Source organism: Cyclopterus lumpus, chromosome 6, assembly GCF_009769545.1.
Source record: "Cyclopterus lumpus isolate fCycLum1 chromosome 6, fCycLum1.pri, whole genome shotgun sequence".
Taxonomy (NCBI): domain Eukaryota; kingdom Metazoa; phylum Chordata; class Actinopteri; order Perciformes; family Cyclopteridae; genus Cyclopterus; species Cyclopterus lumpus.
The window spans coordinates 13385198-13409091 of NC_046971.1; the positions used below are offsets into that span (position 1 = coordinate 13385198).

The 23894-nt window shown below is 40.1% G+C and overlaps 2 protein-coding genes across 5 annotated transcripts; one reads left to right on the top strand and one right to left on the bottom strand.

Moving 5' to 3' along the window:
* Window positions 1–416: 416 nt before the first annotated feature.
* On the bottom strand, window positions 417–15799 carry ppp6r2b (protein phosphatase 6, regulatory subunit 2b). 4 transcript variants are annotated; one of them, XM_034535243.1, is made up of 25 exons: window positions 14770–15018; window positions 13682–13836; window positions 13404–13559; window positions 13177–13275; window positions 12599–12785; window positions 11522–11659; window positions 11371–11436; window positions 11160–11272; window positions 10921–11034; window positions 10624–10744; window positions 10133–10294; window positions 9832–10053; window positions 9651–9715; window positions 9459–9574; window positions 9265–9350; window positions 9085–9162; window positions 8899–8996; window positions 8758–8815; window positions 8373–8494; window positions 8060–8235; window positions 7812–7968; window positions 7348–7427; window positions 5769–5979; window positions 4505–4651; window positions 417–3613 (listed from the first exon to the last, which is right to left on the bottom strand). In XM_034535243.1, the coding sequence occupies exons 3-25, from the start codon at window positions 13529–13531 to the stop codon at window positions 3580–3582; spliced, it is 2778 nt and encodes a 925-aa protein (XP_034391134.1). In that variant the 5' UTR covers window positions 13532–13559; window positions 13682–13836; window positions 14770–15018; the 3' UTR covers window positions 417–3579. The 4 variants fall into 4 exon arrangements, with proteins under 4 accessions (XP_034391134.1, XP_034391133.1, XP_034391131.1 ...); XM_034535242.1 differs by lacking the exon at window positions 14770–15018 and adding an exon at window positions 15254–15799 and having other exon boundaries at window positions 2460–3613; window positions 9823–10053; XM_034535240.1 differs by lacking the exon at window positions 14770–15018 and adding an exon at window positions 15034–15799 and having other exon boundaries at window positions 2460–3613; window positions 9823–10053.
* Window positions 15800–17181: 1382 nt separating this feature from the next.
* On the top strand, window positions 17182–23673 carry dnaja2b (DnaJ heat shock protein family (Hsp40) member A2b). Its single transcript, XM_034535244.1, has 9 exons — window positions 17182–17483; window positions 18605–18664; window positions 19059–19285; window positions 19381–19461; window positions 19608–19741; window positions 19849–20045; window positions 20180–20324; window positions 21754–21881; window positions 21984–23673. Exons 1-9 carry the CDS (start codon window positions 17406–17408, stop codon window positions 22170–22172), a joined length of 1239 nt encoding a protein of 412 aa, XP_034391135.1. The 5' UTR covers window positions 17182–17405; the 3' UTR covers window positions 22173–23673.
* The last annotated feature ends 221 nt before the right edge of the window (window positions 23674–23894 follow it).

Genomic DNA, 23894 nt, shown 5'->3' on the forward strand with positions numbered 1-23894 from the left:
TTGTAAACTTTAGAGGAATGTCATGACATACACGATGTATCCGAGCCAAGTGACAACACACATCTTCAGTGAAAAAGCAATGTTATATAGATAGGGCTTCAGGCTGAAAAGTGAATATGTGAAGTGTATGAACACGAAAGAAGGGTATTCAGCTCCTCCCCCACTGTTACAGGAACTCATTCCAGCTCAAAGCACAGTAACATCCATGTGACAGGAAAGTTTATGTTTGCCCTGTGGGGCGATGGTGGAGCATTATTGTCAGTGTGAGGCACAGTAGGTAACATAATCCATTAGCTCACCTGCCCCTAAGATAAACATATTTGTGCCTCCATAGACCAAGTCCTTCTCGCTCCCTCCAATTGTATGAGTGTTTTTTATCATAACAAGCTTTAAATGAGACAAACACAGGCTCATGCTTCTTCTTAATCTGATATTTATTAGGTTCCTATCTGAATGTACAAGCAAAAGTGACAACAGGAAACAGACATTACTCCCTAAATGAAAATAAAATGAAATGAAAAAACCCCACCACCAGCATCAGTTCACTTTACAGAACAAAAAAGCAATTTTACAACACGGCTTTCGCACACACTCACCTACACAAATGTAATAAGCTATGAAGGAAGATTTAAACTTTGAATGGGCTTCAGAACAGCCAATGGGATGAAGTAACAATTTAAGCCCCATTGTCTTGGAATGAAAGTGTTGGGCATATACTGTACAATACAGCACATACCCAATGAGGCTAATGTGCAAACTTAAAGATGACTGTATTGTACCTCATGCCATTATGCATAACATCACACCATACCCGTAGCTACACTGCACACGCAGTCCACTCAAGTTGAAGGAGACACACCAGACCATAATGTAAGGTTCAGAACCAGTGCTTAGGTTTGGCGAAGGACGGGATGAAAATCCGAACCTGTACACACCCTGACTAAAGAAAGCCCTGTTTTTCTCCTCTAACCCCGACTTAAACCCATGCTTATTCTACACAGCTCCACTTCAAACACATCAAAGTGTTGGAACAGATACAAGCAACATATCTGTGGTCTAAGATGAATCTTTCTTTGACATGTGGCATACTCTCTTACTTAATCACATGACAACAAAATGGGAGGGATCAAACAAGGACTGGTTTAGATTAATCTAGACCTGTGACACAATTGCAAGAGAGGAGGCTATTTCACACATATGAAAGCCAGTTGTAACACTGGTGGGAAGACACACTTTGGCAGAAAAAGTATTCTAAAGTATCTACATTATTCACTCGTTCAAGTCAAACAGTCCCATCTCCTTGAGTGAGGTAATGGTGCTTGGCAACACCAAATAAAAACCAAAAGTGCATCTTGAAAAAGTGCTTTTTAAATAAATAAAACAAACAAACAAACTATGGAAATAGTTCCATAGGCATGTATGCAATTAAAGTCAATTCCTGCCCTGAGACAGAGACAAGGAGAAAGATAAAAGTAAAGCATAACTGTCGGCCACACGCAAATTTGAAGATAATTCTGGTTTATAACAACTTGGGTCTTGTTTTTGCCATAATTTCTATCGGTTATGATTAGATTGTACTCAACTAGGTATAATGTTAATACAATGAAAAAAGGAGATCAGCAATCCAACTGGTTTTAAACAAGCAAACAGTTATGTAAACAACTTTACTTTGTAGCAAATGTGAAGGTGTGCTCACTCAAAGTTTTGACAGCATGGCTGCAACGTACAATTATTTCCATTATTGATTCATCTGCTTAGTATTTAACTGATTAAAATCGACTCATTGGTTGGTCAATAAACTGTCAGGAAATAATAATAATAATTTCTTAAAGCCCAAAGAGACACCGTCACATTGTTTGTTCCGTCTGACCAACCGTCCAAAACCTAAAGCCATTCAGTTAACTGGAATATTAGACAAAGAAAAGCTGCAAAATGGGAAACTGAAGTTAGGTAATGTTTGACATTTTGCCAAAAACTTAATGATGAATTGATTAGCCAAATTTTTGCCCAATGTTTTTTTGCTGATCAACTATTACATTAAATCATGGAAAAGTATGTGCACACAAATAATATTATAAAGATGATGATGATAATAATAATAATAATAATAATAATAATAATAAAGGTTGAAGCAGTAGTTTTGATATTATTTCAATGTACACCAGTATTTTCTCTTCCTAATAAGATTGGTTTGCCTGGTATTTCGTTAAAAACTGAATGAAAATAAAACCCAAGCTCTAAACCAGCATTATGCTTTAAGAACATAATAATGAGGAGGACAAACCAGACTACCAACTCATATTCACGCACACACTCACGCAACCTCAATGTAGGAAGCAGGTAGCAGAGGAACAGGAACTGATGCTGGGGTATTAACTGAAACACAGACATCATTATTGCCTCATTTCAACAGTACAACACACACACATACAATACACACGTTGCAACCTGCCAACAACTGACTTTCTATACATTGGATTTATTCCAAAAATAGATATAATGTTTATATATATTGTTTATATATGTATTACGTTTACATATTACCAAGAATAGCCACAACCTAATACATGTTCAAATTTCACAATATTACATTTAAACATTTCAGAGGGTGATATGAATTGGTATGTGAACATCACGCGTGTAAGGATTTAGTCGTGTATACATGTGTGTGCAGCACTGTATGTGTGTGTTACACAGGTGTGCTTTCTTTGTAGCCGCATAACTCTCCTTTGACCTGAGAATCTGTACCTCAGACAGGACCCCGACCCACAAATACCCACACACACACACAAACAAATCGGAGGCTCCAAATACTTTTTTTCTTTTTCTTTTTAAAGAGCGTTAAAGAGCCTGTTCTGCATGATCAAAGCAAATACATCTTACTTGTATCAGGACATAATTTTAGTAGCATGTATAAAAAAAAAAGCCCAATTATCACTCACATTTGCACTAATAAAATGTCTGCCTGGCATGAAATGCTGAAGAGAAAAACACTTTGCAAGCTTGGCTAATTATTTGAATTCAGTTTTCTTTACTAGAGTGTAAACAGTCAAGTGCCTGAATAAAAAAATAAAATCTGGGCTGTGATTTAATGCCCAGAGAGCAGAATTGCTCAAACAATCTGAAATTTGATGCTAAATGTAATAACATTTTAGGTATTTGTTTTCTTAAAGTGACATGACTGGCATTCAAACACTGGGTGTGACCTCTGCTTATTAAAACAGGTAAAAGTGTTGTCATTCTCTCGAAATTAAGGGGGAAATATATACATATCACATTATGAAGTAGTTCATAGGTTACATAATTTGGCTCTGGGGGTCTAGTACAATGACAGGTTCTGGAAAACATACATTCCTCTGTGAAGTGGTTCAGTTATAATTTAGTCATGAAGGTGCAGGAGAGATCAATGTACCTATGTGTAGATATTTGTTACCCAGCATTCATACTGTTAAGGGCTGTTTGACACTGAGCAGCCACAAAAAGGGCAACGAGGGCTACTAACATGAAGCAAAGCTGGCATTGGCCTGTGTTGAATGGACAGGTATGAAGCATGTGCACGTGTGTGTCTTTGCTGCATCGTTAGGCCGGTCCATTAGCAGATGACTGCATCTCTCTGCAAGTAAAAAATAAAAACAAAACATTATGAACATGAAATTTGGTTTTATCCACTGAGATTTTTAGATATCTACCTCAATTCTGGCACCACCCAAATATGACAGTTAAACAAACCAGTACAATCTCTTGTAAAGGGATCCCTCCTTTTGCAACTAGGATTACTGCCTCACATCTGTATGTCTCCAAACAGTCAAGTTGCAGCTTACATCCATTCAATTTGTCATCAGTCATCCTTGAGTCCAAGTGGACAATTGTGGAAAATGTGAAGATATTTGCTCAAAGTACTCCTACTTGAGATATTGTATTCTCAAGAATAGACTGGAAGGACAACCCAAAACCATAATGCCTCCCGTCACAGCTGTAATGCATCTTGGTACATATAGGCACAGCCGGCACGTCTCCGCAGGAGAAATCAGCTTTCTCGGCCTTGCATTGGGGAACATTGACTCTCAACACTGATTGGACATCCACATAAAAAAGGTGCAGACATTTCTCTTAACTGTTGTATTTACTGTTATCCTTTTATAAATAGTCCTGTTACGGGCTAGTGGAATTGAAACAATTGCAGGAATATGACACATTGTACATAGCAGAGAGATGATTTACTATATGACACTTACTGTTGCATTTCTTGAAATGCTTTGATTATTTGTTTATTGTTTGAACTATGTTCAGTTAGGAGTTAGACATTTCAAGAATAAAGTCATCCTAAAAAAAAGTGCAACACATGTATTATTACATTTTCATTACAAATAATAACCACTGCAATGTGTAATAATGTATTACAATGCAGTTGTTATTACATAATGAAAAGAAGATGTACAAGTTAAATGTATTACATTTGGTCAAGTTGTTACATAAAGTGATACACACGCACGCACACACTTACTGTGTGACAGCAGCCGACTGGTTAGTTGGACTGGCGGTGGGTGGGTTAGGACAGTCTTCATGTTTCTTTCTCTTTTTGCTTTCTTTCTCATTGCCTTTCCCCTCGTCTTTGATGGAGAGTCCTTCTACTGGTACCTTAACTGCTTCGCTGCAAAAACAACAACCAATGAAGCTAAACTAACTAGGAGCATAGCCAAGGATCATCACCTGAACTCAAAACGTAAAAGGAACAAACTGCAGATGGCTGCTATTGGCAAAATGTCACCATAGTTGCTGCTTTCAGCTGTCCACACTGGCCATTCCCATGCCCAGCGCGTACAGCAATGTGGGAATCCACTCGTCGGTTAATGCCAACATACAGCTGGCTGTGACTGACCAACATCAATGTGAGTTGGGCACACTGTGGCTAAGGTTACTACCCTCAGATTCCTTCTCAGATATGTAATTGTAGCATGCTTGTTGGTGCACTGTTTGTTAGTAACTTACTAATGTATTGTTTTAGTAGAATGTTGATGTGCTTGATTGGTAGCAACTTCTGTTCATAGCATGCTATCTGACATACTGTTAGTAGTGTGGGTGCTCTGAAAGAAAACAAATCATATAAACTTACATTTATGTTACGACTGAGACCAGAATAATCTGCGTCATAAAACCACAGAGTTGTCATACACTGATCTCATCTTTTGGTTTAATTTTTTCTTAATGCTGAGTGGAGTGTTGCATGCTCGGGGTCATCATCATCATCATCATCATCATCATCATCTATAGGGTTATGTTGAGAATATGGGATGAGCCTTGCATAGGGACAGAAGTCCTGTAAGTTCTCTACAGGCCACCAGTTGGGAGTTAGTATATTCTTGTGATGAATTAGGGTGGTCCAGAATTATGGCAAGTAATTGTTACATCACATCCTGTTAAATGCAACAAGCAAAAAAAAGAATATGCACATATGTGCTTGTGTTGGCCTAATAAATCCTTCATACAACTTCAGGAACACTCCAGAGCAAAAGGACCTCAAGCACAACATACCGTCTTACTGCTGGTCTGAATACTCTGGAGTCAAGGGGAGATCAGAAAGGAGGGTACAGACAGGGGGAGGGCAATATCAGAAGAAAAACAGAGCAGGAGGAAGTAAAATAGTGCAGGAAAAGATTTTGGGGCGGAGGGGAGCTCTATAAAACGCTTGACGGTACACTCGGAGAAGGAGGACACGCTGCACCGATCAAGACTGCAGCTGCACGTCACTTGTGTGCAAGTGTGTCTACCTGCTGAAGACTGCCCTTTCATTTTTGGCGTCCACGGTGAGCCGAATTGTCTCCTTTCCAGCCCCAGTGGTGATGGTTTCTTTGGTGACCGTCTCGTTGGTTGAAGACTCTGTCTTTCCCTCTTCCTCACCACTGTCTGAGCTGCTGGAGGAAGAGCTGTCCGACGCTACCAGTGGGGCTTTTCTCGCCACACACACACTCCACACACACGCTGCAGAGAGCGAAGAAAAATAAATGATCTGGATTTACAATGGATTTACGCTCATTTCCCTGGAAAGGTCAACTCATAGAGATAAGACGTTGAGAGGCAGTAGTAATGAGCTGCCACACACAGTACATATAGGTTTGAGTCATATGATCCTAAGGCCCTGTTCAGACCTGGCATTAATGGGCGTCTTGGTGGACAGCATAAGTACAGTTGTGAATACACCCAAGACACATTAAGGATGCATAAATATCCGATTGCTCAGATAATATTCGGAGGTGTTCTGGGCCACATATGGTCACATTCTTATAGCAGTGAGTATGCAAATGTGTCCTGGTCTACCCTGAAGGAACGCCCTACTGAAATGACGTGTGTGTGTGTGTGTGTGTGTGTGTGTGTGTGTGTGTGTGTGTGTGTGTGTGTGTTTGAATGCCGCATTGGAATGACGCTCTGTCACTTTGCTTCTTTCTCCAAGTGAGGAAATATTCAGTTCACATAACCTGGTTGAAGTTCATATATATTTGTTAAACACTTATCCCTAAAGCGTATGTCGTGGAAGATAATTGGAACGTGATAAAGAGCAGGGTAGTGAAATCCAATCACAAGAAGTTAATGAAAGGTCTGAACTGACATATTTAGAGCTGTCCACTTGAGGGTGATGTGGCTCAGCAGTTAGAGTGGGTTGTCCTTTAACCACAACTTTGAAGGTTTGATGTCCAAGTATGCTTGAGAGAGTAACTGAAGACCAAGCCTTGTCCTATGGTCCTAAATGCTAATGCCAAGACTGAACTAGGCTCATGAGCCTTTTTGTCACATTACTTTATCTCAGCATTTGCCAACTAAAAATACTTGTGTTAGAACTGTATGACCGTTTATACTTTGACTATATTAATTCTAATAATGGAACGAAAAGTTAATTATAAATAGATTGTTACTTTCTTAATCCCGCAAGGGAAATTTGTTTCGCTACAGCAGTATTTATACAGACAAGTAAAGCAAATTTTTAAATATAAAAATGCACAATATTAAAAAGAATAGAACAAAATACTATTACATTACATTTTTAAAAAAACAATAGTGCAAGATGTAACCAAACAAAACAAACAACAGTAATATGGTTGAGTGATTGATTTGGCCAGAGTTGATTAATTATACAGTGTTATTGCAGTGGGCAGTAAAAATCTCCTTTATCTGTCATTGTGACAGCTGGATGAGCCTGTTGAAAAAAGTGCTCCACTGTACCTGCTGTAAGTGGTGGAGAGGGTGGTCCGGGTTATCCAGTATAGATAACAAGGTGAAAACTATTTTAAATAAATAAATAAATAAATAAATAAACCAGTCACTGAGTTAACTTTCCATGCTGCGGCAACTTACGGTTCTGGTTCGGTTTTGTGATGCCTGATCCACTGACGTCCGAGTCCACAGGAGAGCTGCATCTCGGGCCTGTTTCAGAGCTGGGGATAAGAGGAACCCAGATAAGAAAACCTGCATAACATGCAGTACGGCCAATAAACTACAGACACACAAACATTTAAACATAAGGGTGACAGTGTCTATGTTGCCTGTGCAAAGAAATATGTTTTCGAATTATTTTACAAACAAAAAAACAACAACTATAGAAATATTGGTACAACCAATGTTTAAAATGTTTAACTTCAAGCTGTAAATACATGTTGGGGCTTTTCTTCAACTATATTCACATTTAGCTATTACCCCAATGTCTTTATTTTGTCTCAATGTATAGTTTTGTACAAACTGAAAGGGTGATGCAAATGTATCAATAGTATTTAAAAGATACAATTTCTCAAATAAGCTCCTCCTATTGAGACCACACTCACCAACAGAAAGGCTGGAAGTCAGTGAACTTGGCCCATCCTTTCTCCTCTGCCTCTGTGGCAGGCGGTTTGGAGTCTGGAGTGTCCCAGGCAGAAAAGCCCACTCCTGCTGCAGGAGCCTTCGAGTTCACCTCCCCGAAGTCTGCTATCCAGCCAGTGCCTGAATGCCATGAGACATGCTCAAACCCTGCTTTAGCTCTTACAGATGAGCAAAACCATTATTCATCACTACAGAATACAACATTTCTCACTCTTTGTTCCATCGGTCTGGCCCTGGCTTGAGAAAGGGTCCAGGTCATCTTTGGAATTCTCTCCCTCCTCTGAGTCTGAGTCTGCTGCTCTGTCAGAGTCATCAGTGCCAGAAGCTGCTGTCCCATCACACCCTTTACTGGCTGCTGGGCTCTGGGATGATCGTGACCCACCAAACCTTGAATCACACAAAACATGTTTGAATGTTTGACTGAGCAAGGATAATTAATTTGCATACATAATTAAAAACTTGAAGCATAATGCTGAAATAAAATCCAGAGCATTGATCATCAGTATTCATTGCTGTGTGTCTACCGGTTACGGGACTTGGTTTGTGCTGCAAATTTGATCTCTTTCTCCTCCCAAATGTCCTCTTCATCATCGTCAAAGGGCTGAATCCTCTCCTTGGAACAGGTCTCAAACACAGCTGTATTAGCCTGTAAGACACAACAAATGTTTTTAGTTTATTCAGTGTCCATCAAGATTCATAATGCATCATAACACATTCTAAGATAAGGCTAAACCTTAAACCTGAATTGTGTGGCTGTGTGTCTGTTAAGTTGTTGCGATTCCTTTTTGGTTCCTTGTGTTCATATAATTCATTAATTCATCTTGAAGAATTAACTAAAGACATTTACAGAAATACAACTTTATAAAACAAATGTGAATAAATGTGTGTGAATTACACAAAAGCACTCACATTGTCCTGTCCTGCATCAATGTTGATATTGATCTCTGCAATTCGGTCAAACGTTGCTCTGCCGAAACAGTAGAAATCACTCAATTGACACACAATAACAGTAGCTCACTGTCAAACAGAGAATAATGTTATTTAATTTACCCAATGCTGTCGTCATGATCAGTAAACTCCTCATCATTGAAGCCAAACTGATCCACAAAGTTAGCCGTCATCTGCTGGATCTGGTAGTCTGAAAAGGCCTAAAACACACATTATGATTTAAATTAGATTACAATCTGTGATAACAGAGGCCCTTAATATGTTTTGTGTGTGCTTATGTATGTGTACCTGCTGTAGCGTCAGTTCTTTAGGGAAGGGGCTCTCCATATCATCCTCTGAGGAAGGGCGTGGGTTTCCAGTGCCAATCTGGGCAAAAAAAACACAGCAAAAGCCACATTTAAAGTTTGAGTGTGTGCCGAATTACAGACAGCTATTATATACTGTAGATGAGCACGTGTGTGTCTTTACCAGGTCTATGGTGTTCTTCCTATTGGTCTCTGACAGGGTCTGGTCCACAAAGGTTTCCCAGCGCCCCCTGTAGTCCTCTGGCAACTCTACATCCAAAAACACAAGAACAGCATCATTAAGAAAATATGATTCCAGTAAACTGGCAATTGTGTAAATTCTTTCTTTTATTCAGGTAGGAAAGTGTCCACACTCACCTGTAATGAGACTACTAATCTGTGTGTGAACAGGGCCCTTCTCCAGGTTGTGGACTACTGTGTTGGCAATTCTGGTCAGATGTCCCATGTACCCTCTTCTCATACCACCTTCTGACCTGAACACATCCACACCCCATTATAGGCAGCTGCTAACTGTTGTCAAGAATAACATTATGCCCTTAAGATCCTTACTGTATTTTATCATTCTCTTCCCAAGCCTCCAGAATCCTCTGGACAAGGTGGCAGTGCTGAAACAACTTATTAGAGACAAAAATAGAGAGTCAATAAAATCTTTTAAATCTACGTTCCAGCAGATGAAATGTAATTTAAGCCTCTAGCTTCAGACACAAGCAGAGACACCTACATGAGTCACCATTAGATTATGTGCAGAGTTTTCAGGGGTGGCTGAAGGTTCAGAAGGGGTTTCAATCAAAGTCTGATCCTGTGAGGGATCCGGGTGAGGACTGGATTTTTCCTGAGATCCCAAGCCAGGCTGAAGTCTCATTTCATGGGCACAGGGCCGGAGGATGGCAGCAACACAAAGCTCCACTTGGAGGTGCAGGAAGTTGTTCCACGTATACTTGAAGAACAAGTCCTGAAGAAAGGAAGGTTTTACGATGGGACATTTCTTTCTCATCATTGGGTTAAAAATGCAGCATGTTTGCTCATCTCACCAGAAGCAGGTCCATTGTATTGAGTCGGCAGAGTTCCTGTGCTACTACCGCGTGGCTAGCAGAGCTGGTATACAGCAGAGAGGCCACCAGTCTGGCTACGTGCAGACGTGTGTTTCCTAAAGGTTCCTCTAGCACACCCAGAGAAGTCAGCATGGGATTTCGCTAAAAGCACACAGATGGAGGGCATAGAGGAATAGGGGGGAACAAATGTTTAAAGGTTTAGCAGAGTTGTGTTATAAAGGTGCAACTATTGTTGCTAAATGTAATCTAAATGGCAGAGCATCACACACAACTTTTTTTAAAAGGGGCAAGTGAAAGAGCTTGATTCATTTCCATATTGCCTTCGACTGAATTATACTGCTGTGCAAGGGATCTCTGATTTGTCTATTGATAGCCATCATTATATTTATTAATTTATTATGAATAGCATGTGTTCTCATACAGAAGCTAAAATTAAGGACTGGTCGATGATTATATTTTTGTTTACGTACCTTGGGTGGCTCCAGAAGTAGCTGGTGGAAATGTATCAGGTGTGGTTGGATGGCCAACAAAATGCTGCTGTTAACGGTGTAACTTCTCTCAAATCCCTGAGCATCCATTACACCATCCACCCTGATAAATAAACAGATCAAATGTATGAAAACAGGAAACAGATGGCTAGATCTTGTAATAAATGGTCAACAGAGAGGTGACTAACTTCCCAGAGTGAGTGGCCAGATGAAAAATGGCATTAGGGATCCTTACATAGTATTATTCATAAACAGTTTAAAATTTCTTAAAACTCTCACACAGGCCTCCTGATTTCCAGTAATGTGAGAATAACTTGAATTCCATTGATGATACAGCTCTCAGTACTTTCGGCTGAGAACATATTCTGCAGCAACTGCTCCACACACTCCTGCCTGTGGAAACAGAATGGAGTATGTCATTCCCTCTACATCCTGTAGAAAGAGTGCCAACATGTGTGTGTGTGTGTGTGTGTGTGTGTGGGTGTGTGTGTGTGTGTGTGTAAATCTGTCTGACTTACGACTCCAGCACAGTCAGTAAAGGGTCAGGCTGTGAAATCTCTTGGAGCTGATTGGCTTGGTCTCTGCTCAGACGAATGATGTCGCACAAAGTCTGAGATGCATTGGACTGCCTCTGGAAGAGAGAAAAAAAAACACAAATACACACATGAACATTCTGTCCTGTACATGATATTAGTTCATCAATAACATACAAATACTGAAATGCCCTACCTCTTCGTCTCTCCCAGGGTGAATAAGCTCTATGAGTCTCTGGGCCAGCTTCTCTTCATTCAGCCACTGTTGGAAAAATATCATTGTAAGTGCAAACAATATCAGTGGGTCATGTGTAAACGTATGGTATGAATGTGGGTTTGTCTCATACAATAAGTGTCTCGAGCCTAAGAGGAGGTGGCTCAACACAGCTGATAAGCCTCAGAAGCACATCCATCATGGCTGATGTGTCAATATGCTTCAGTACCAAGGAAAGGAATCCCTCCTTCCGCCGCAGGAAACTAATCACCTGAACACAACAGAGAGCAGAGGAAATTTCATGACACAAAAATCGGTGTTCAGATTAAGAAAGAGGACCCACTTTTGCTTTCAAAAGTTGTACTTGGGTTTATTTCTAAAATAGAAAACAAATATATCTTGAGTAAGTGGGATATTGTTTCTGCAAAAAAATCATGCTGTACAGTATTTTCTTTTCAGTGATTTGAGCAGCAAAAACATATTTGGCCAACATATATATATGTAGGTAGATATATCAAAACATCAGCACATGCAAGTACAAATGCTCTTTTAATTCTGGCCTGTTAGTTTCCACAGACGTTTTAGCTTCAGGATTGAGACAGGAATACATATTTACACACAAATGTATATAAATGTGTGCACTATTCCAAACAATTAGATCCAATACCTTTGCACATGAAAATAACACCAGTAGTAGCGGGAAGTGAGAAAATATGGGTTAATATTTTTTTTTGTTTGGTGAACTAAGTAAAAGTGGCAATGATATCCACAGAACATTCCTGAAGTCCAGCAATTTAATTAAGTAACATGGACCAAAGTGATGCTCCATGTTACTTAATTAGTCCAGAATAAATTAAAACCATCCCACTGGAACATAAATAAGAATTCAGAAAGTCAGTTTTAACCAGCTGGTCAGATGGACAGTACAACTGACCTCGACACCCTCAGTCTCTCCCACTAACAGGGTAATATCTGAACTTTGTGCACCGCTTTATGTGTTGGAACATCTGCCTATTTTCATTTAAAAAGAAATAAAACTTTAAAACTATGATGGTTGAGAGTAATTCTCAGTGTGAGCAGTTTTTATTATCTTGCTGTAAGCACCCCTCAGACTTTGACAATTAAATCACGACAACACAAAAAACACATATGTCATCTTCTCTCAGTATGCCCTTTGATTTATCTGTACAAGTGTGTTTGTGTGTGTTACCTGCTCAGTCTTCCGTGTAATGAGGTTCCCAATTGTCTTGCTAAAGAAAGATGCCAGGAGGGGGTTAAGTGGGGACGGCTGCTCCAGGAAGGCGTACAGAGTTTCCAGCAGAGGCTCCTCGTTACCCAGCTTATCATTGATCACTCCCACATCACATGTCAAAAGCTCACATGCTATATTTGGATATCTGTAATAAATGAAGAGAACACACCTTGCAGTAAAACCAAGCAGGAACAGGGTTGTCCTGATTTTCACAGATTGTTATGCAGGCAAGTAGTTATAGATTTACAATACATAATCAATGGTTTGGTTAAATAACTGGATTAAGAACAATTTGTTTTAAAAAATGGCAGGTAAGATATGATGTAGTACAGCACCAGCTGCATACATCTTTCTATATTCAGTTTTTTTTTTCAATTCACTTTATTTTATATAGCCCAATATCACAAATTACGAATTTGCCTCAGAGGGCTTTACAATCTGTACACATACGACATCCCTGTCCCAGGACCTCACATCGAATCAGGAAAAACTCCCAAGAAAAAGAAAAAAACAGCACATTCTGCACAACCACCTACTTGAAGCGCATTATCTCCTCTACACCAGTAGGGGGCTCTGTAGTAATCATATGGACTAGGTCCTGCATGCACTGGTCCTGGCACACAAACAGGAGGAGTCTACAAATCCATAATGATCAGAAAAGAAGCACCAGTTAGCATCCAAAGGACTTACTGGACAGTGACATGCAATAATATCATAATATGCAGCATATAAACGCACCAATGGACAATTACAATTTACAGACCTCCTGTTCTGGGCCTTGCACTCCTGCAACACATCTTCCTCATCCATGAGCTCAATGAGCGTGACATCCTCCTTGTCCAGTAAAGCCTCCAGGTGAGAAGATGTGTGCAAGTCAAATTTCCAAAACATGGCTGACGTTACCGGCACATACACTTAGCTGTTGACCAAAAGAAGATGCGACATGTTGATCATGTATCAAGCATACACAAGTCAATGACACCATTTGTAATTGTGTGCTGAACAATTAACTTTGTGATATAATATAAGGCATGCACTTACATATAGACAAGGAGCAGTATCCTCAGTCAGATCTTGCTAAACAGCCATTTTCCTTATTGACCGGACATCAATCAGCATCAGCAAACTCACACAATGAAGACACAAACACACCCACTTCAGTCAGACACACAAACCCAGGCGATATTGGCATCAACCTGGTAATGAGAAAATGAGAAACAACAAATGTTACAGAATCATTTCCCGAAAGAGTTACCCTGCCTTCTTCTTCAGAATTTAAGTCAGCGTAAGTGTTGTGAGGCTCACAGGCTTGCACTCCTCTCTGGGGGGAGCAGGAAGCAATGAATCTGTAATTGAGTTAGTGCTGCACAACTGAGAATTGACATTACCCAGCTTGCTTTGAGACTGGCCTCACACATATAGTCACATGAGTAAATAATGACTGGAGTTAGAATAATTCTGTCCAAAACAAATATCTTGCAGGAAGACATTTAACTTTATTGTGTGATAGAAATACTTGAAACCAATGTGTAAGCCAGTGGATTGGGTAAGGACTATTGAGTCTTGCATTAGCTGACATCTCTGTTACTACAACATGCACATTTGAGATAAGATGTGTTGATAGTGACAGTTGAACACTGTTTGAGGCGGGCAGGAGCTGTCACTGGCCAATGCCTTTAAGGGAGGGATCTTCAACGTACTCCCTGATTCAAAGCAGACCATGGATACAGTAACGAATCCATCTTAATAGCCTGTGATTCAAGCCACAAGCCATTGGACAAAACAGTCGATTATCGTGATAAACGCTGCATGACATTATCCAGCGTGTTTTCGTCCAAATTGTGAATAAGGATCCTCATGAAAATGGATAGGTTCGGATACGGCAAAGTCAGCATACACACAGTAAATGTATTAGTGAAAATAGGTTTTAACATAATTTGCTAATTTCCACGCACCGTTCAAATTGACTGCATTACAATAACACTATCCCGAGTTCGCTGCCTAATTGTGGGGATTCATTCGAAAAACATGTTGGCTATAAACAACAACAACAACAACAACAATCATAAACAAGGCTTAACAAGCAGGTATTTTTGCTAAGACTAAGAACTTCAGGAATCCGTCCTTACCCCATAGCTAAATCTGAAATGGATTTTAAATGACATAACCACGATCAGCTGTAAGACGGGCCTCTCCTCGCGTCCTGAGATCAGCTGGTAACAGCTAGCTAGCTGGCTATCAGCAGACAGTGTGGCACATTGTTTATATTATGGTTCATTCGGCGTCACTAATCTTATCCAGACAGCGATCTTAACGTCACGCCGAGTTAGGCTATCCCCTGTTCCCAAGCTCATCAGTGCGTTCAGTGTTTAACGGTGGTGCCTTTCACTTACCTTGCATGCAGGTAGTAAACCAGCCCGCTAGCAAAATCGTAATCGCGTTGCTAACGTTACCAAACTATATAAATACGGCAACGTTACCGGTGGATAACGGTAGCTAGGATGCTAACGTTGGTCAGTGACGGCGTCCTTCCGATTCAGACCTGGCGTCGCCATCCTTCTTCCCACCACTCGCACAGGGTTTACGTTAGGTTACCGTTACATGTTTTATTACCACGTATCCATCAATGCAACGGCACAAATCGGCGAGTTTGGCTTTCAGGTCACCCGGAGGCCCGTAGATGACGTTAGCGTGAAGATAGAGACTCTCCTTTCCACGGTTGCTCTGTCATTTACGCGGCCGCTGCACGGAGCGTGGCCCGCGGAGCGTCGGTGTTGACCTGTGGTATCGACACTGTCCAAATGGTATGTCAGCAGACAGGCAACACAAAAAGAAATCTGTCAGATTTCGAAATCAAAATGGCGGATACCTAAAACGTAATCAAAATTTCATCTGTCCATCAAGTTTAAACAGAAGACCGTATTTATTTGTAGGTCACCCTGAAACAAATTGCTCTCAGGAGCTGGGAGATACAGTAAATACTGCAGCAAAATATTCCGATTCAAAACTCTCAAATTGTGGCAAAGAAGGTGCAATGAGATGCATAATAAAATCATTTCACTATTACAAGACTTATCTTTGGTCTCTGGCCATGCCATGGACATCTGTGTTTAGGGACTGTCTCTCACTTTCTGACCTCATATTTTTGCTGAAAAACCTAGGGAGAGTATGTTGAATATTTACACATTTACAAACAATACAGACAGATAATAAACATCTGCAACTCAAGTAAGCACTTAATAAAGGCCTAGAAAAAGGAAAACTTAAAAAAAATAAAATGCTATTACTTGTTCATCACCTGGTGCACAGAGGATCCCCTGTGTAGTGGCTCTGATCCCCCATGCTGACCCCGACCAGGACTTTGCCCCTGTGTCCAATTACAAGTCTGCACATCTATTATTTTATCATATGTGCATCTGCAGCTTCACTGTGGAGCTGTACAGAATATTAGATTTAGTGCTAATAATCCCTTTCAGGCAAAAGAAACCCCAAAACAAAGCAGAATCCATGTACTCTATGTCTCCATATTGGTCAATGGTGGAAGAAGTATTCAGATAAATAACCATTCCCACAATGTTGAAATACTCAAGAGCAAGTAAAATAACACAATTATTGGTAACAATGCACTTAATGTATAAAAAAAGGTAAAAACGCTGTACTTTAAGCAGTACTTTAATATTGTTGTTGGTTGAAGTGTATATATTTCTAACAGTTTTTAATACTTTGAAGTAGTTTAATGCACTTATTGTAAGTCGCTTTGGATAAAAGCGTCAGCTAAGTGGCATGTAATGTAATGTAAAACAATGCATTCTACACTGATTTTAGGATTATGTATTGCCTTTGCCCTTCAATTTCTGCAGAAAATGGGTTATCCTTAAACAAAAATGCTATTTAAACAATTTGCTGCAGTATAACCATCAGGATACTTTTAAATAACAGCTAAGGACTCCTATTCACCTCAGGGTAAGGTTGCTATATACATAGACAATACATAAGCTATATGAACTAGTAGTTATAAAGTGCAGAGCTAAACATTGTAGAGTCACAAGCAGAAACCAGGGGCTTTATGGTCTTGAACACAGAAGGAGTTGTGATGTACCTGAAGAGACTGACTGAAACCAGATATAACCTAAATTTGGTAACAATTTTCTGATGGAAAATATCCAGTGATGCTTCAAATGTCCTAAGATATAGATCTTCAATGACTTTCGGAAATGCTGATTTACTCCACATTGAAAAGGTCAAGATTTGGGGATATATTGAAAAAGCCACATTCTCTCATAGGGGGATCTTTAAATGTCTGACATTGTAGACCTTTAACTACCTCTCACCCACTACCCCACCTTATCTAGATGCAGATGTAATTTCGGCTGGTCAGTGGAGACATTTGAAAACATGTTAGGTTTTTATCTGCATTAATTATATTCATTCAGTCTAAACGTACATTTCGAGCCATTTCCACCTCATGTAGGCACTCGCTTCCGGGCATAACGCGTTAATATCAGTAATAATATAACGTGACGAATTGTTATTAAACGTACCACTTCGTTCACTACTTAAAAAGATAATACCACTTTCCACGCAATTACACAAGCCCCGCTACTGTTTCTGTAATAATATGGATGCCGTTTGGTGACATCTGTTTCCGAGTGGGTGTTTGTCGTAGTATCTGGCAACCCTGGACAGCCCAGCCGGTGATTCCTGCGTCGGTTCCTCTCTTAGCTGAAGCTCCGCAGAAGGTCTTTCTGTGTAGCCGGTTAGCATCATGTCGAACGTTGTGGATACGAAGCTATACGACATCCTCGGAGTTTCACCGTCTTCCTCTGAAAATGAGCTGAAGAAGGTACATGAGTTACTCTGTCAAACGAAATATGTTTAGTAAGAACGGAATGAAACAAGAGAGAGGTCACCAGTGAATGGTGGCCTAGAAACGAGCGACGTGAGCTAACTGGCTAAGGATTCTCAGCAGCGCTGGAGAGTTAGGTTAGCTAGTGAGCTAGGCGAGCTAAATAACTGTCCAGTATTCCGTGCGTTTTTTTTTGGCAATTAAAGCCACTCATTGGTGTTTGTAAATTATCAGCAATGATTGGGATTGGTTATATCATGACATAAATCTGAAGCATGAAGTTAGCCTTCCCGAAAACCAAGAAATACACTGTTGACCACGAGTGCGATAGCATCCCGGCTATTGACGTTACGTGATACATTCCAGAAAATAGCCTCAACCGAGTCGCTCAGTGAGGAAGCAAGTGCATCCGGTACCGAGAAAAGAAACCCACTTGTTTGTTAGTGACGTTGGTGTAACATCTTGTATCGCTAAACCTGAAGAGGAATGTATCGTGAGTTGAGGTTTATAGATTACGCTGGCGTTACACTTGTGTGGTGGTTTATGTCGTGTATTGTGAGCTAACGCTACTGTATACTTAACGTTAACTGTTAGTGTATATGTAACGTAGTTACGTCTCTGTGTAACTCAATTCAAACATCAGGCAGTTAGAAATTGTTGAAACAATCAACAAAAAAGACAATGTATATGTGTTTGTGACCGCCTAAATATTCGGTTTAGATTCTGTGACGTAAAGCAACCAACGTCCATGTAATGTTAAGCAATCGCCTGTCGTCCCAGTTGTCATACCTACTAGCTAAAACATACTAGGTGGTTGCAACAAGCGACAGTAGGATTCACTTGTAAAACGTTTTTCTGGAGAAAAACAAATCAAGTGCTTTTTGATTTGACAGAAGATCATACATCTGACATACAGTTTTACGCTCGAGTGTCTGAGGTGTTAAAGCCAGCGACGCTCTTGCAAGTGTTTTTGACAGAAGGCCTACAAGTCAAGCCCTCGACTAATAAGGACCGTTAAAACCCATCGTGATCTGCCAGCAGAGCTTTTTGACACAGTTGGTGCTTGTCTTCAGGGTGCAAACACAGCTCTGTTCATTTTGATTGTTGGTTTATTACAGGCCTACCGAAAATTGGCCAAAGAGTACCATCCTGACAAGAACCCTGATGCCGGAGACAAGGTATGATGCACCAAAGCATGGTAACAGCAGCAACACTATAGTTAGCAACAGCAATAGCTCAATTATTCAACAATTGGGACCAAGAAGCGATGTCAACTTAGTTTATTATGAGCACACAGCCCAACTCTTTGAGAATTTAGAGGTGAGTTACAGATGAGTACAGAATATGAAAGAGCTTTTTATCCCTCGCAAAATGCACACCATTGTTTGATTCATACTGCTTTATGACTTCATTTCTCAGATTCTTCAATGCGACACAAAAGACTAGACTGTCTTCTTGTTTCTTTTTACTTTGTTTGAGGGCCTCATCAGAAACACACATGGTTGGCCCTTTTGCTGTGATGTTCTGAATTGTTTGAAACTGCCTGATTGTACCCTTTTTTTCATTTTCCAGTTTAAAGAGATCAGTTTTGCATATGAGGTTCTGACAAACCCAGAAAAGAAGGAGCTTTATGATCGCTATGGAGAACAGGGCCTACGGGAGGGAGGAGGCGGTGGGCCAGGCATGGACGATATCTTCTCTCACATTTTTGGCGGTGGACTATTTGGGTTCATGGGGGGACAGGGCAGAGGACGCAATGGAGGCAGGAGGAGAGGAGATGATATGATACATCCTTTGAAGTAAGTGTGTTACATAAATACAGTTTGGTGCTTCAATAGGTGGTGCAAATATATTGTGAGGTTGCACATATCTTATATATCTTTTTTTCATGCAGAGTTTCTCTTGACGACCTCTACAATGGCAAAACCACCAAACTGCAGCTCAGTAAGAATGTGCTGTGTGGTGCCTGTAATGGGTGAGTTTACTTTTAGTGTTTCATTTTAATTATTTAAAATAATCAATATGTTCAAAGCCCTGACAGAAAATACCATGAAATTAGAGTAATTTTGTTGGATTTAGATTTCTGTTAATAATGATGATGCTTTACTGTTTGCCTTTTAGTCAAGGGGGTAAGGCAGGAGCAGTGCAAAAGTGTGTGGCATGCAGAGGACGAGGTATGAGAATCATGATTAGACAGCTGGCCCCTGGGATGGTCCAACAAATGCAGTCAGTCTGCACAGACTGCAATGGAGAAGGTATTATATCTGTAAAAACCCACAACCTGACTATACTTTTAAAAGACAGATATTGTATAACAACAGCACTCTGAAATTGTCTTATCTCTCCATGTGTGCTTGTGCAGGTGAAGTGATAAATGAGAAAGACCGCTGCAGAAAGTGTGAGGGTCATAAGGTGTGTAAGGAGACTAAGCTTCTTGAGGTGCATGTGGATAAAGGCATGAGACATGGGCAGAAGATCACATTCTCTGGTGAAGCTGACCAAGCACCAGGAGTTGAACCAGGAGATATAGTCCTGGTGCTGCAAGAGAAAGAACATGAGGTAAAGAAAACAATTGGCTTCTTATATTGATTGTTTAGCAGTATTTATTTTATTATCATGGTTAAGAAGATGATATTTCTACATTTGTTGTACTTGTTCTGAGACTTAACACATTTGGATGTCAATCTAATCAGGAATTCCGCCGTGATGGCAGTGACCTTCACATGGTCCAACGTATCGGTCTGGTTGAGGCTCTGTGTGGCTTCCAGATGACTGTCGCACACCTTGATGGACGTCAGTTGCTTGTCAAATATCCACCTGGCAAGGTTATCGAGCCAGGTAAACAAGTTCAAACCACATTTTTTTTTTCTCTCTGTTGTCACATTCCTGCTTTTTTTTTTTTTGTTCTGATGGACATTTTAAGGTGCAAACGATAGCTTTTATATTTACTCCAGCTAGTTTTACGCGTGTCCTGATAAACACTATCGGTGTCTGTAATACATCATTGACTAAGGTTTATGCACAATTTTTTAACCCCAGATCTTGTGTTTAAACATACATTTTCATGACAGTTAAAACTTGAGAAAGTATAATATAATACTTGTTTTGTTATTAACTCTGTAGGTAAAAAAACTAGTGCTGGGCAAAGATGAACAAAATTAATCGATTAATCGCATGATTTTTCTGTGATTAACAGCGATTAATCGCATTATGCGCACAAATTCAAGAATTAATTAAAAACTAGTGAATTACATACTTTTTATTTTAAAGTAATGTTATCAGAACAATATAACAGGCACTCTCAGCAACAGCAAGTTAACATACAGTATATAAATCCATTTATTAAAAAAATTCTGAACAGGTCTAGCAAAAAAATAAAAAACACAGCTGTAATTTACTGTGCAGGGGACTTTTTAGTCTGTAAAGCCTCTTGACAAAATAAACACTTTCAGTGATGCAGATTGAGCAGTTACACTGACCCCTGCCGCCATTTTTGTAGTCCGCTCCATTTCATACAAATCGTTTATCCTCCTTACGACGGTGCGTCCTGAGGGAAGCTAATACGTCTATCATGCGATTCTAAGGACGCTCCTCAGACCGACCTCTTCCACTGCAGTAATTGGACTGCAGTCCGCTGCTCTCCACTTGGCCGAGGCATTTGTTAATTTTTCCTGCGTTGGGTTTATTGACAGTTCTCCCGCACGCCACATCCAAAGTAGTCTGCCGAGGTTTCACCCCATTGGTTGTTTGGGTAGCTCTTGGCTGGCATCAGTGCTGTGTAACGCCTTTAAGACGTACTTCATGCTCGTAGTCCTCCGGTGATAAGATAACTCCAGTTTGAGTGGTTACAAATAAATTTGCTTTTATCAACTATGCTGTCTGGTAGAGATTTAAAAAATGAAAATGTCCATTTAAAAGTACCTTTCTCCATGTTCTCGGTCAATGTGTGCAGCAGTGTTAAGCCCCTCCCAATGCAAAAAAAATAATGCCATTAACGCATGATAGAATTATTGTCGGCGTTAATGGATTGCTGCGTTAACGCATTAATAACGCGTTAACGTGCCCAGCCCTATAAAAAAACAAATCCCAAATATATATATATATATATATAAAAACTGTTGTTGTAACACTAGCACATAGAAAACATAGTAGTTTTGTCTTGACAGTTCTGTTCTGCCTATATCACAATATATAGCTTGTAAATTGTGAGGTTAAGGATTCCTGTTGCATCTGGATGTTGTTTCACCATTTTGTTGTTGTGTGGTAGGTTCTATCCGAATGGTGAAGGGAGAGGGAATGCCTCAGTACAGAAACCCATTTGAGAAGGGAGACCTTTACATCAAGTTTGACGTTCAGTTCCCCGAAAACAATTGGATTAGCCCCGAAAAACTGAATGTGAGTCGCAATTCTTAAACATCACGCCTTGCACAATTTTAGCGCCAGTAAGCTTGAATGATTATAGTGTCGTTTTTTTAAAACTCAATTCTATTCTTGCAGGAACTCGAGTGCTTACTGCCTGCTCGTGCTGAGAATCCTGTTATTTCAGCAGATGCGGAGGAAGTTGACCTGACAGAATTTGACAAGAGTCAAGGGTCAGGAGGTGGAGCCAGGAGAGAGGCCTACAATGATAGTTCAGATGAGGAAGGGGGCCATCATGGCCCAGGGGTGCAGTGTGCACACCAATAGAAAGACTCATACATAAAAACATGCACATTACACACACACACACACACACACACAAATGCATAAATACATGAACATCTCTTGAGTCCCATTGCTAACACCATTCAAGACTTGACACATACATGTTGATTTCGCTCCTTTCATGATTCACATGAAAAAAGAGATACACAAATGCATATACATTTATATCAACCCTCGTCAGTTCCATGGTGCCCATAAGTCAGAGATATGCTGGACGTGTAATGACCATTTTGTGTTTATGGACAGTAGTGCTCATCAAAGCCTCCAGCAAGAAGGTTCACTGAATGAACTTGAACCGCCCTGTTTTCATCCTCGGCTTTTACCTTTCACTGTGGGAAACACCAGTCTAGTGTATAAAATGCAAATATTGTTGACTTTCTTGTATACGGTGTAGTTTAGTCCATCACACACAAGCGCATGCTGCTTTCTTGCTGACGATCTTGCACATGTAGATCCAGGGTCCGGATAGGACACTACAGAGAAATCTGACACCACACCTGTTTAAATGTCAGTGTGTCACTGCTATCAAAGTGCCCTGCTATCAAGAGAGCTGACCTAATTACAGCCCTCTTAAGTGTGTCCTCTGCACAGCCTGCTGAGAACCGCACGTTTAATCCACGACATCCTCTAAGGTGAACAGTCATTTTTTGAATATGCGACTGTTTCTGTTAAGTCCCCAGCTGTCACATTGCTTAAAATATTAAAGACCTGAGTAAAACAGCTGTCAGCCAGGCATCATGTTTTCTTAGTTTGAAATTTAAACTTGTTTGTCTTTGTTGGTTTGAATGTTAGTGTGTTCGAGACCACATAAGTTGCATACTCGTCATTTGAATTGAGGACACACTTGTACTTTGTGTGTAATGCAGCGGCTCGTGTGAGCTGCTGTGGAATGTTCTGGCTTATTAGCGTGATAGATATTCCTGCTTTGTGTTGGACTGCAGTGTTAGTGGACACTAAATAGGGGCAATTTAAGAGGGAAAAACAGAATGTTTATTTGCTGAGAAGCTTTCCCATGTGGACATTTTCCCCTCGACTCACCAGAACCAGGAGATCTTCTCTTGCAGGAAGACCACTGGGCCCGCAGCAAACCTCTGTATTATACATATCCTCCCATCGTAGAGTTGTTAGCCAAATTTACATTCTTTGACTTGTTACAATATTCCTATCCCTCTAGATCTGTAAATAAATATAGCCCCAGTCCACAGGTGCATTCTAAGTCTACAGTGGTGTCCTTCATCTAGTCACATTATTTCTTTTACAAGTGAGTAATGGCCAACAGTGCCAATATATGTTATGTTCACATGAAGGAGAGTTGATGGAACCTCTGTAGACTGTTAACATGCACCTCTGTGACATATTGTGTATGTAATGAAGGCCACGGGGATAATGTGTACACAACTAAAGGGGGTCATTGATAAATGACGTTAATGTTGATGCTTACGTTTGTCAAGATGATAACTGTATAATAAACAGTCAATTAAAATGTGAGATGTCTTATTGCAAATACATACCCTGCATTCACAATTGTTTTTATTATGTGATCATACATATATATGTTATATATAAATAAGTGTGTGTGTATATATATATGTATGTGTATACTGTATATATGTATATGACCATAAACAAAAGGGCCAATGTGATAAGCATTATACTTGAACTCACCAGAATATTATCTGATAAGCAAAACTACACATTTAAGCA

Bases quoted from the DNA above. Each gene is read 5' to 3' on its own strand.
- ppp6r2b (XM_034535242.1), bottom strand. From the start codon at position 13,531: ATGTTTTGGAAATTTGACTTGCACACATCTTCTCACCTGGAGGCTTTA. The intron at 10,745-10,920 runs GTGAGAGTTTTA...TTTATTTATCAG, and splicing joins CTGGAAATCAGGAGGCCTGT to GGTGGATGGTGTAATGGATG. The intron at 8,816-8,898 runs GTAAATTAAATA...CTGTTTCGGCAG, and splicing joins GATCATGACGACAGCATTGG to AGCAACGTTTGACCGAATTG.
- dnaja2b (XM_034535244.1), top strand. From the start codon at position 17,406: ATGTCGAACGTTGTGGATACGAAGCTATACGACATCCTCGGAGTTTCA. The intron at 19,462-19,607 runs GTGAGTTTACTT...TTTGCCTTTTAG, and splicing joins CTGTGTGGTGCCTGTAATGG to TCAAGGGGGTAAGGCAGGAG. The intron at 20,046-20,179 runs GTAAAGAAAACA...CAATCTAATCAG, and splicing joins TGCAAGAGAAAGAACATGAG to GAATTCCGCCGTGATGGCAG.